The sequence below is a fragment of the Eumetopias jubatus genome, unplaced genomic scaffold, assembly GCF_037043125.1.
Source record: "Eumetopias jubatus isolate StellerSeaLion01/CBP00866 unplaced genomic scaffold, mEumJub1_p1.0 scaffold_10, whole genome shotgun sequence".
Lineage (NCBI taxonomy): Eukaryota > Metazoa > Chordata > Mammalia > Carnivora > Otariidae > Eumetopias > Eumetopias jubatus.
Window position 1 is genome coordinate 50521020 of NW_028274816.1, and position 12821 is coordinate 50533840.

General features: G+C 53.6%; 1 protein-coding gene across 1 annotated transcript in view; it reads left to right on the forward strand.

Annotated features, from left to right (window-relative positions):
* RYR1 (ryanodine receptor 1) overlaps positions 1-12821 on the forward strand; it is a 108446-nt gene that overhangs the window by 39464 nt on the left and 56161 nt on the right. Inside the window, exons 39-55 of the mRNA XM_088026936.1 lie at positions 1296-1442; positions 2945-3218; positions 3971-4088; positions 4177-4309; positions 4693-4787; positions 6059-6194; positions 6456-6642; positions 6732-6840; positions 7228-7348; positions 7453-7622; positions 9505-9725; positions 9825-9915; positions 10809-10949; positions 11361-11524; positions 11643-11721; positions 11992-12081; positions 12518-12658. Coding sequence (XP_087883062.1) covers positions 1296-1442; positions 2945-3218; positions 3971-4088; positions 4177-4309; positions 4693-4787; positions 6059-6194; positions 6456-6642; positions 6732-6840; positions 7228-7348; positions 7453-7622; positions 9505-9725; positions 9825-9915; positions 10809-10949; positions 11361-11524; positions 11643-11721; positions 11992-12081; positions 12518-12658 — 2417 coding nt within the window. The remainder of the gene's footprint in view (positions 1-1295; positions 1443-2944; positions 3219-3970; positions 4089-4176; positions 4310-4692; positions 4788-6058; positions 6195-6455; positions 6643-6731; positions 6841-7227; positions 7349-7452; positions 7623-9504; positions 9726-9824; positions 9916-10808; positions 10950-11360; positions 11525-11642; positions 11722-11991; positions 12082-12517; positions 12659-12821) is intronic.

Consider the following 12821-nt stretch of genomic DNA (forward strand, 5'->3'; position numbering starts at 1 on the left):
CAGACAGAGGATGAGTGGAAGGATAAGTTTGCATGGGTATTTGAGTGGGTTATACAGGGATGGATGGCTCTAGGCAAGTGAATGATGAGTGTGTAAATTGGTGGATAGAGAGATGAATGAATAAAGAAATGGGTGAAGAGATGTCTGGGTGGATGGGTGGATAAAGAGAAGGGTGATGATGGATGGGTGGATATATGGGTAATTGAAACTTGGATGGAGAGATGGTTGGGTGGCTTGAGGGATGAATGGATAACCTCCATTGTTTCTGATAATAAGTCAGTTAATAATCTTGCTAAGATTCTTTTATATGTTATGAGTGGTTTTTCTCTAGCTTTCAAGTTTTCTGTTTGCCTTTCCTTTGAAACAGTTGGGTACCATGTATCTAGGTATGGTGCTCTCTGATTTTATCTTACTTGGAGTTTGTTAACTTTCTTGGATGTTGTAGATTAATATATTACATCAAATTTGGGACTTGTGGGCTATTATTCTCCAAGTATTTTCCCTGCCATTTCTCACCTCTCTTTCTGGGACTCGCACTATGCATATATTTATATACTTGATGGTATCCCACAGGCTCTGAGGCTCTGTTAGTTTTTCTTCATTCTTTTTTTAAAAATATTTTATTTATTTATTTTGACAGAGAGAGAGAGAGAGACAGCGAGAGAGAGACAGTGAGAGAGGAAACACAAGCAGGGGGAGTGGGAGAGGGAGAAGCAGGCTTCCCGCGGAGCAGGGAGCCCGATGCGGGGCTCGATCCCAGGACCCTGGGATCATGACCTGAGCCGAAGGCAGATGCTTAACGACTGAGCCACCCAGGCGCCCCTCTTCATTCTTTTTTGCTCTTCAGACTGGATAACCTCTGTTGTCCTACCTTCAAGTTCACTGATTCTTTCTCCCACCAGCTCAAATATGCTGTTGTACCCCTCTAGTGATTTTTAAATTTCAGTTATTGTACTTTTCAGCCCCAGAATTTCTATATGGTTATTTTTTATATGATCCACCTCTTTATTAATATTCTCTATTTGGGGAGTCATTGTCACCATACTTCTCTTTAACACTTTTGACATGCTTTCCTTTAGTTCTTTGGACCTATTTACAATAGTTAGTTTAAAAGACATTTAAAATTCTTCGAAGGATGAATAAATGAACAAACATATGAACATATGGAGAAATAAACAAAAAACCCAAGAATGCACACCTAAATGAGGAATGAATGAACCAATGAATGAAGAAGTGAATGAGGAGAAGAATAAGCACGCAGACGAATGACACCTTCTCCCTTTGACCAACTCCAGGAATTCAGCTGGAGGGGGAGGAGGAGGAACCAGAGGAAGAGGCCACCCTGGGCAGCCGCCTGATGAGCCTGTTGGAGAAAGTACGGCTGGTGAAGAAGAAGGAGGGGAAACCCGAGGAGGAACCACCTGCTGAGGAGAGCAAACCCCGTGAGGACTGGGGCCTTTGGGGAGGGGACAGGGGTGGGGCAGGCAGCCCTGTACTTGGAGAGCCTCTAGGTCCAAGATAGGCCATGAGGAGTAGGGCAAGGGAGCGGTAGGTTAATGAGAGAGGAGGAGTGGGGGGGTGGGGTGAGAGAAGAGGCCTACTGGAAGTGTGGCCCAAGTGTGGGGGCCGCACGGTACGTGTGTTGGACCAGCATCCATGTGGCCTTCCAGAGCAGAGACGTACATCCCGCCTTGAGATGGTGGCAGCTTCTCTACCACCATGGCTTCTGTGTCCTCAGGGCTTGTCTTTGGTTTCCTCTTTTTTTTTTTTTTTTTGGTGAAATGATTACTACGCTGAGGGATTAGAAAAGCAGTTCTGATAAATGTTGGGCCAATGGGCCATTATGCAAAATGTATTTTAGCTCCATCCAACAAGGACAGAGTCCCTGATGTTGGTACAGGGTTTATTCTACAACATTCAAGAAATGGTTATTGGGCCAGCTCTGGGCCAGGCACTGTTGGCAGGGCTGGGGAATACTGTAGGGGGAAAGAGTCAAAATCTCTACCTTCCAGGAGTTTATAATATTATAACAGATACACATATACATATTCCATAATGTCAGGTGGCCATGGGTGCTAAGGAGAAAAATAAAGCTGAGTGACAGAACAGAGAAGGGGTGGAGGTGGAGGGGTCAGAGTGGGGGAGTGAGGTACGCAAAGATCTGGGGAGGATAATTGGTACAAAAGGAATAGCCGGTGCAAAGACCCTGAGGCAGGAACGTGCTTGGTGTGTTTAGAGGCCAGTGTGGATGGAGCAGAGTGAGCAAGGGGAGAGGGGCAGGAGATGAGTCAGAAGGGACAGGGCCAGATTGCGTAGCACTGGAAGGTCATGAATTGACACCATCGTTCAGTGCCAGTGCATGGAGGTTTCTCTTAACCCTGAGACATGTGAGACATCTGTGCTTTCTCCCAGAAATCCTGGGGAGGAGAAGGGTTGGGAGAGAAAGAGAGACAGAGAAAGAAATGGACACGGGATGTAGGAGAGATGAGTCCCAGGGAGATGTCCAGGGAAAATAAAACAGTTCATTTTGATATCATTTCCAAATGATACTGAAGGCCACAGGTTTTCCTTGTGTCTGTTGTCTCTCGATGAAAAATCAGCAGTATTTTTACAGACCAAGTGGAATTATGACTTGTGCCTTCAAAGGTGAATTACATATTTCAAAGGTGCTTATAATGTTACTCTGGTATTTTGAAGTGATACAATTTCTTTTTCCTCTTGAAACCTTTAGGGGGCCCTTGCTGTCTGGGTATTAGGGTGAAGAGAACAGGGAAGCTCTTAGGGCAATAAAAAAAAAAATCTTCCAGAATCTGCCCACTCCTGGCAGATGGAGAGTTGGGGAGATTAGTAACTGAAACGCCCTCTGGAAAGCGGGGCCCTTTCTGCATTGTTCGGGCTCAAGGCCCCAACCTGGCAGTGTTCTGATGCTTATGTCCCTTCCCAGAGTCATTGCAGGAGCTGGTGTCCCACACGGTGGTGCGCTGGGCTCAAGAGGACTTTGTGCAGAGCCCCGAGCTCGTACGGGCCATGTTCAGCCTCCTGCACCGGCAGTACGACGGGCTTGGGGAGCTGCTGCGTGCCCTGCCCCGGGCATACACCATCTCACCGTTATCCATGGAGGACACCATGAGCTTGCTTGAGTGCCTTGGCCAGATCCGGTCCCTGCTTATCGTGCAGATGGGTCCCCAGGAGGAAAACCTTATGATCCAGAGCATTGGGTGAGGCCCTGCCCCCTCCCTGGATTTCGCACATCCTCCAGGAAGGAGGGGGGGCCCTCCTAGCTCCAGCTTGTCCCCCTGGCTCATGTCCCCTGGATGCAATAATGTCTCCTTCATCCACTTCATCCACTCCTGCCCCATCCTTGGGGTGATATATTTCTCCCAGTAGCTAGCCCATCTCCCTGGCTAATGTCCCCTCCCCTCCCTTCTTCCATCCAACCCCCGGGGTAACAGCTCTTACTCACCTGTGACTCTTGGCACAAGATTTACCCTCTTTGAGCTTCAGTGTTCATCTCTAAATTGGAGAAGAGCCATGCCTACCTCATAGCTCATGCTATTGATAATGGTAATGATAGTATTGAGCACTCACTCAGTGTCGAGTGCCTCATTCATTCACTCAGCAAGCATTCATTGAGCACCTACTCTGTGCCAGGCCCTTTCTAGGCACTTGGGGAATACAACGTGCAACGTGGTAAGGATCTCTGCCCTGGGGGAGCCCACCTTGGATCCGTGCGTCAGTTTCCTTTTCTATAAAATAGGGATAATTATAGTTCCTGCCTTCCAGAGTGGACATAAAGATTGAATGAGCCCAAATCTGTAAAGGGGGATGGTGCCAGGCATGAAGGAAGAGCTCAGTAAATGTTGACTGTTATCCCAGTGGTGGTGACAGCTCTCCCAAGGGCCCAGGGGCTCTCGCTGCACTTGGGCCCCACCTGGCCCCTGGCGACCCCGTGTACTCTACCTGTTCACAGGAACATCATGAACAACAAAGTCTTCTACCAACACCCGAACCTGATGCGCGCCCTGGGCATGCACGAGACGGTCATGGAGGTCATGGTGAATGTCCTTGGCGGTGGTGGCGAATCCAAGGTAAGGGGCCTGTGTGGGCCGAGGAGCTCAGGGCAGGGGGCCACTGAGGGGGGCAGCCACTGACCACCGGCCCACTCTGCCTGCCCAGGAGATCCGCTTCCCTAAGATGGTGACAAGCTGCTGCCGCTTTCTCTGCTACTTCTGTCGCATCAGCCGGCAGAACCAACGCTCCATGTTCGACCACCTGAGCTACCTGCTTGAGAACAGTGGCATCGGCCTGGGTGAGAACCCCTGAGCCCGGACCGGGGGGCTGTCCCCCATGGCCCACTCTTGGCGGTCCATCCAAGCATTCAACTCTGCTGGCTCACTCACTCATTCAGTCATTCAGCAAACACTCACTCTCAACCTACCCCTAGGCTGTAGCCCTGTGATGAGCAGGGCTGGGGATACCCTGCCAGCCCCGGCCCTGGCCCTCACAGGGCTCACGGTGCAGCGTGGGAGACAGACAGTGACAGCCCACAGTGGTCAGGCCAGAGGAGGCACCTGACCTAGGCTGTAAAAGGGGTGGTCACGGAGGGCTTCCGAGAGGAGGTGAGACACGGCAGCAGTGAGACGGTCAACTATATACCTCTGAAGACATTCTCCCTGCCCCTTGCCCTCACAGGCATGCAGGGCTCCACGCCTCTGGATGTGGCAGCTGCCTCCGTCATCGACAACAATGAGCTGGCCTTGGCATTGCAAGAGCAGGACCTGGAGAAGGTGTGGAAAGAGGAGGCCTGGCCCCTACGTGGCCCCTAGGGGCACCTGCTAATTTGGGACCCACTCTATAGGATGGCCCAGGATTAAACCAGAAGAGGAATCATTTGCAGGGGAAGAGCAGGACCTAGTCCCTCATTCATGGGCCCGAGTGCAAATCCACGCCTCACTCTCCTGCAGCTGCATGACCTTGGCACATTTCTTAGCCCTCTGTGCCCCCCACTTCTGTGGGTGGTGACTTAGGGCATGGGCTCTGGAGTTCAGCAACTTAGGCTAACTCCCCTTGCTCTCTTGCTGTGTGGCCTTGGACAAGTGACTTAAATCTCTGGGCCTCTGTCTCCTCGTCTTTCGAATGAATGTAATAGAATAGCGTTGTCCTCAGGATAAAATGAGTTAATCCATGAAAGCATTTATAAACCAGGAAGCACGCAGTAAGAGTTACCTGCTGTTGTAGTATTACCCATTCAACAACTATTTCCCGAGTACCTACTACGTGCCAGGACCTGTTCCAGACAGTAGGGGTGTGACAGTGATGGAGAAAAGCAAAAATCCTTGTCCTCACGAAGCTGACATTCTAGTTGGGAAGTTGGATAATAAACAAGATGAATAAGTAAAATATATCGTGTATGAGCTAGTGACGAGTGTTAAGAATGAAAAAAGTGAGCCGGGGGAGAAAAACATCAAGTGTCAGGAGGGTGTCCAAGTTTAGACAAGTGTGATCAGAGAATGCCTCACTGAGAAAGTGACATTCAGGTAAAGCTCTGAAGGACGAGAGGGGCCATACGGACATCAGGGGGAAGAGCCTTTCAGGCAGGGGAACAGCAAAGGCCCTGAGACAGAAGGGAACCTCGTGAGTTTGAGGAACAGCAAAGAGACCAGAATGGCTGGAGCAGAGGGAGTAAGGGGTTAGTGGTGGGAAGTGAGGGCAGGGAGGTGACAGGGAAGATTGTGCAGAGGGTCTTAGTGGACCACCGAGAGGGCTCTGGGTCTTACCCTAAGTGAGGTGGCGCCACAGGGGGGTTCCAAGCAAGGAAGGGACACTTCTGTGTGTTGGGGGAGGCGTTGGGTGGGATAGACCAGGGGAGCAGGGAGCCCAGGAAGGAGGCCGCTGGGATGGTCCAGGTGGGAGATGAGGGTGCAGGAGGAGAAGGATTGTGTGCTGAGAGATGCAGAAATGAAGCCGGTTGCAGAGCTCCAGGGATGGGCAGGGACGTGTGAGCCTTGGGGGGGAAACTGTGGGTCTGGCCTCTGGCTGAGGCCCTCTCCACCGGCAGGTGGTGTCCTACCTGGCAGGTTGTGGCCTTCAGAGCTGCCCCATGCTCCTGGCCAAAGGGTACCCAGACATCGGCTGGAACCCGGGGGGCGGTGAGCGCTACCTGGACTTTTTGCGCTTCGCCGTCTTCGTCAACGGTGAGTCAGGAGTTGGCGGTGGCAGGGCAGGGGGCTGGGGGCACTGACCAAAGCCTCCCTGGGGTGCGGGCCACACCCGGAGCCACTGGCCCAGCCTGGGCAGGGGCTCCTCTGGGTGGGCGGGGCCGGCAGGATGCGCAGACCAATGGGGGCCTGACGTTAGCCCTCGAGGCGCTGGGTCCTGGGCTGCCGGGGCGGTGGGGGCGGGGTTCCCTCCGGGCAGTGGCTCATGAGGCCTTCTGACCCCGCCGGAGCCGCCAGGTGAGAGCGTGGAGGAGAACGCCAACGTGGTGGTGAGGCTGCTCATCCGCAAGCCTGAGTGCTTCGGGCCCGCCCTGCGGGGTGAGGGCGGCTCGGGGCTGCTGGCCGCCATCGAAGAGGCCATTCGCATCTCTGAGGACCCGGCGCGCGACGGCCCAGGAGTCCGCAGGGACCGGCGGCGTGAGCAGTGAGTCTCCTGCCTCCTCCTCAGCGGAACGGGCCCACCTGCTGGGTGCCCCTTGCCGCCTCCCCCACACTGCCCACCTTGCCCTGCAGTTTCGGTGAGGAGCCCCCAGAGGAGAACCGTGTGCACCTGGGACACGCCATCATGTCCTTCTACGCTGCCTTGATTGACCTGCTAGGACGCTGTGCACCGGAGATGCACGTGAGACCTAGATGTCCGGGGACAGGGAGTGGCATGCAGGGCCAAACTTGAACCTCTTCAGTCAGGCATTGGACAACATTGACAGCTCTCGCTCTGTGGGTGGTCTTAGGTGAGGCAGTCCTGGGGATAGACAGACCAGTGACCAAGACAGCCCCAGGCCCGGCTCTCACGGAGCTCCCACACCAGTGGGGCAGACCAAGCAATGAGGTCCAGAGGTGGTCAGGGCCACAGCAGAGAAGCACGGGCAGAGGAGTCAGGGCTGGGAATTCTAGAGTGTGCCCCACGAGGAGTCCCGCTCTACCTGTCAGTGGGTCAGGAAGGGATGCATGGAGTAAGGAGCATATGGGGCACAGGGCGCTGGATGATGTGCCCACTTCCCTCTTCCAGCTAATCCAAGCCGGCAAGGGAGAGGCCCTGCGGATCCGTGCCATCCTGCGCTCCCTCGTGCCCCTGGATGACCTTGTGGGCATCATCAGCCTCCCACTGCAGATCCCCACCCTGGGCAAAGGTGCGGAGGGGGCAGGCCTCAGCAAGGGAGGGATGCTGTGGAGGGAGTAGATGGGTCTGAAGGGCATCTCTGACCGCCCCCCCTCCCGCCCTCCTGGCCCACAGATGGGGCTCTGGTACAGCCAAAGATGTCGGCATCCTTCGTGCCGGACCACAAGGCATCCATGGTGCTCTTCCTGGACCGAGTGTACGGCATTGAGAACCAAGACTTCTTGCTGCATGTGCTGGACGTGGGCTTCCTGCCTGACATGCGGGCAGCCGCTTCACTGGACACGGTGAGCCCCGTGTAGCCACCCTCCCTGCCTCCAGAGAGGACGCAAGATGGGGCACGGCCATAGCGGCTGTGCTTCTGTTTGTCTGGGCTTGTGTACACATCCTAATCCTCCCCTCCCGACCCCCGGCAAGAGAGAAAACAAAAACCAAGATAAACTCTGAGTTCTGGGCGAGGGTGGGTGGAACTCTCCAACATCTCATCTTTCTTATTTAAGAGAGAATCATTCTTGATGATGGCTCAGCACCAAGGAGACAGACCTGCGCACGACAGCAGCGATAATAGTTATATAGATATATAATAGTAACACAGATTATAGGAGGGGACACGGCCCAGCAACATGAGGACAGAATGACCGCTGGTGTGGCCAAATGGAGGTCACTGGTGAACTTGCTGAGCACTTGCAGTGAGGCGGTGGGGGAAGAGCCCTACTGGAGGGGGTTTACGAGGGTCTGGCAGGTGACGTATTGGAGACAGCAGGTGTCAACAATTCTGGTGACAGAGGAGGCAGAGGAATGATGATATGCTGGACAGGTGGCCTTGGCTGAGAGAAGACTCTTTTTTTTTTAATAAAGATTTTATTTATTTGAGAGAGAGCGAGAGAGATCACAGAGGGAGAGGCAGAGGGAGAAGCAGGCTTCCCGCTGAGCAGGGAGCCCGACGCGGGGCTCGATCCCAGGACCCTGAGATCATGACCTGAGCCGAAGGCAGACGCTCAACCGACAGAGCCACCCAGGCTCCCTGAGAAGACTCTTCTTAAGATGGGAGAAATAACTGTTGGCTGGGAAAGGGAACACTGCAACTTGACTCTGTAACTACCAGTGTATCAGAAATACTGAGGGGCAGGGGCGCCTGGCTGGCTCTTTATGTGGAGCGTGAGACTTTTGATCTCGGGGTTGTGAGTTCGAGCCCTGCGCTGGGTGTAGAGATTATGTAAAAATTTAAAAAAAAAATCTTAAAAAAAAAGAAAACAGAAAGGAAGGGAGGAAAGAAGGAAGGAAAGACAGAAGGAAAGACTGAGGGCAGAGGCACAAGTTAAAGTACACCACCAGGACATGACGAGTCAAAACTAAGATATAGGAAACTCCATTGGATAAATGATCCAGTTTTTCCAGCAAATAAATAGCATTAAAAAGAATAGGAGGGGGCACCTGGGTGGCTCAGTTGTTAGGCGTCTGCCTTTGGCTCAGGTCATGATCCTACCGTCCTGGGATCGAGCCCCACATCGGGCTCCCTGCTCGGTGGGAGGCCTGCTTCTCTCTCTCCCACTCCCCCTGCTTGTGTTCCCTCTCTCGCTGTGTCTCTGTCAAATAAATAAATAAAATATTAAAAAAAAAAAAGAATAGGAAAGGTTAGACAATTACAGATGAAAAGACCTGAGACCCAGAAGCCAGACACATACAGTATGGGGGCCTTCTGGGGATCTCATGCCCAGATCCAAATAATCCCAGCTAAATGTAAAGCAATTTTTGAGACAATTGGAGAAAGCTGATCATGAATTTTGCGCGCTTGTTAATTCTGCTGGGTGTGAAAATGGCAGCCTGGGATGTGAAACAGAAGCACTTGTCTGAATAGAAATACATATTTAAATATCTATGGGTAAAGCGGTATATGGCTGGGGCTGTACAAAAATATTACAGGAAAAAAAGGTGAGTTTGGAGAGGAAATAAGCCCGCAGAGCGATATCTGCTGAACAGTCTACTCTGGATAAGGAGGGTTCATTCACTGGTTCCTCGACTTCTGTATGTTTGAAATTTTGCATAGTTCAAAGTAATAATAGAGACGGTGGTGGGGAGTGTTGTGGGGTGGGGGGCGGGAGATCCGAAGCCAGGGCCACCCGGGGAGCAGAGTGCAAGCAGTCCTGATGCCACCACTCTGCGCCCCAGGCCACTTTCAGCACCACGGAGATGGCGCTGGCGCTGAACCGCTACCTGTGCCTGGCGGTGCTGCCGCTCATCACCAAGTGCGCGCCGCTCTTCGCGGGGACTGAGCACCGCGCCATCATGGTGGACTCCATGCTGCACACGGTGTACCGCCTGTCCCGCGGCCGCTCGCTCACCAAGGCGCAGCGCGACGTCATCGAGGACTGTCTCATGGCGCTCTGCAGGTGGGGCGGGGCCGGGGGTGGCGCAGGCGGGGCGGTGGGGAGAGGGGTGTGTGGCCAGCCTGGGGGTGAGACCCCGCCGTCCGGTGCGTGTCCCCACAGGTACATCCGCCCGTCGATGCTGCAGCACCTGCTGCGGCGCCTGGTGTTTGACGTGCCCATCCTGAACGCGTTCGCCAAGATGCCGCTCAAGGTGAGGGCGGGCCCTCGGGCCTCAGGGCTGCGTGTCCCGCACCGCCCAGCCCAGTTAACCTGCAAAATGTGAGGGCAGCGTCCCCACGGCAACTTCTCTGGTGTTCTCATTGGCATACTAGGATTTCCAGGACGGTCACTTGGCGTCATTGGTGCCCCTACCGTTCCTTCATTGGTGCTTGATTTGCCTAACACTGAGCCAGGCCTCACCTAAATTCGCACAGATTTGCATGGAGTACACTGCTTTCCCTAATTAGCATGCTTATTCGTATGCCCAGACCACCAGCCTTACTCTTTTCAAATGAGTGCATTGATTTGAATAAATAGCACCCCAACTATTCTGAATATTTGCACAGTGTCTCCTATGATTTTTTTTTTAATTTGCCTTCTGGTTTGCATAAGGAGATACCTCCAACTCAGATATCTTGACTGTTTTACATAATACATCTAAATCAGCCCGTTTCAAATTTGCATAGTAGGTATGAGGCCCTCTTCCTAATTACCATATATTTGCATGGGGTTCTGCCTATATTTGTTTGCCATGGCCATTCTTGGGAGCACAGATCACTCCGTCCATATGTCCATTTGCTCTTCGCACACAACCCTACCTATGAATTAATATTAGCACGCTTGTTTGTGTGAAGCAACACCAGACAAATGCAGCTCTGGTTGAACAGCCATCCTGACTCTAAATTGGATGGCTAAATTTGCATAGTAAATGGTCCCAGGCCACTCCCCCAAGAAGTGTACCATTTTCCCTCATTAGCATCATTTGCATAATCCATATCACCTTCATAATTTAAAGGCCCGCACCCCTGGCCTCCTCGGGCTTTCTTTTGCCTGCCACCTATTACATGCCTCTCATCTGTGTGTTCCCCTCTTGCTCCCGCCCAGCTCCTCACCAACCACTATGAGCGCTGCTGGAAGTACTACTGTCTCCCCACGGGCTGGGCTAACTTCGGGGTCACCTCCGAGGAAGAGCTGCACCTCACTCGTAAACTCTTCTGGGGCATCTTTGACTCGCTGGCCCATAAGGTCTGGGCACGTGGTGGAGGAGGGGCTGAAAGGAGCCTGTTTGGAGGGTTTGGGGCCCAAAGTTGGGGAATCCCAAATGACATTCCCAAACTTGGGGTTCAGAGAGGAAGCCCCCAATTGTGCAGGTTTGGATCCAGAAGAATCTATGAGTTGGGTCTCTGGTTTGGTTGTAATGGGAGAGGGGTTCGGTCTCTAGTTTGGGAGCTTAGAGAGGGGTGATATAGGGGTGGTTTTTCGGGTCCAGGTGGGCTGAGGTTTGGGTTTCAGGGAGAGAGATCATTAATTGATGTGTGGTGGCCCAGGGAGGGGGGTTGATTGTTGGAGGGGTGAGTTTGAGGTCCTAGGGCTCCCAAGATTTGAAGGCCCAGCCAGGCCTGCAGTGACCACACTCCCCACCTCTGGTGTCCCCAGAAGTATGATGCAGAGCTGTACCGCATGGCTATGCCTTGTCTGTGCGCCATCGCAGGGGCCCTGCCCCCCGATTACGTGGACGCCTCATACTCATCCAAGGCGGAGAAAAAGGCCACGGTAGATGCTGAAGGCAACTTCGATCCTCGGCCTGTGGAGACCCTCAAGTGAGGCCTGGGGGCAGGAGTGGGGTGGGGATTGGGGGCTGGGGGAAAGAGAAGAAGGTTTCAGACATGGAAGGAGGGGTCAGCCCCAACATCTGCCCACCCTATCCCCCCCTAATAGTGTGATCATCCCAGAGAAGCTGGACTCCTTCATTAACAAGTTTGCGGAGTACACGCATGAGAAGTGGGCCTTCGACAAGGTTGGCACCAGGGTCCTCCCCTCCCCAGCAACCCCCATTCCTGCTGGCCTTTCTCAAGACCCCAGCTTTCCCCCAGACCCAGGTCTTCCCTGAGGCCCCAGATTTCCCTGAGACCCCTAACTCTTCCTGAGACCCCAAACCTCCCCTGGAGCCCTCAGCCCCTCCAGGGACTCCCCTAGGAGTCCCCCAGGCTGCTGTCTACCCCTCATCCTGCCCCCGCCCTCAGCTCCATAGTGGCGCTGCCCCTCCCTGTCCCCTCTGCACCTCTAGATCCAGAACAACTGGTCCTATGGGGAGAACATAGATGAGGAACTGAAGACCCATCCCATGCTGAGGCCCTATAAGACCTTTTCAGAGAAGGTGAGCAAGACTTGGGGCCCAATGCTAGGGGTCCAAAATGTAACCTCCAAATTTGGGCGTTTAGGGAGGAGGGAGGCTGCTTCATCAGTTCAGATCTAGCTGGGACTGCACGTTAGGGCCCCTCATCCCTGGACTTTGCCTCGCCTAGACCCTGGACTTCTCGTGTTCCTTCTCTTAGAAAGAGTTAGAGAGACGGGGTTTGATTCCTTGACCATACAACTTAATTTCTCTGAGTCTCATGTGTAAAATGGGATGAGAGTTTGTTTGGTAGGCACTGTAAGAGACCTGGGTTCAAATCCAAGCTGGACCACTTCCTCCTAGCCACCTGGTGGAGGCTTTCCCCTTCTTAAGACCCTGGAGGCCAGCCAGTAAGGCTCCTACCGCCACCCCCCTCCAGTCCCATCCCACCAACTGCCCACCTTTCTGTCCACCCCAGGACAAAGAGATTTACCGCTGGCCCATCAAGGAGTCCTTGAAGGCCATGATTGCCTGGGAATGGACGATAGAGAAGGCCAGGGAGGGTGAGGAAGAGAAGACGGAGAAGAAGAAAACGCGGAAGATATCCCAAAGTGCCCAGGTGGAGGCGGGGGCGGGGGGAGGGGGGTCATGGGGATGGTGAGCGGCTAGAATAAGGAGCCGGGCCAGGAGGGGGCGGGGCCAGGCAGGAGGTGGGGTTGAGAGAGGAGAAGGGCGGGAGGTGGGCTCCGCAGAATCCGGGAGGCCGGGAGCGAGGTGCTGGA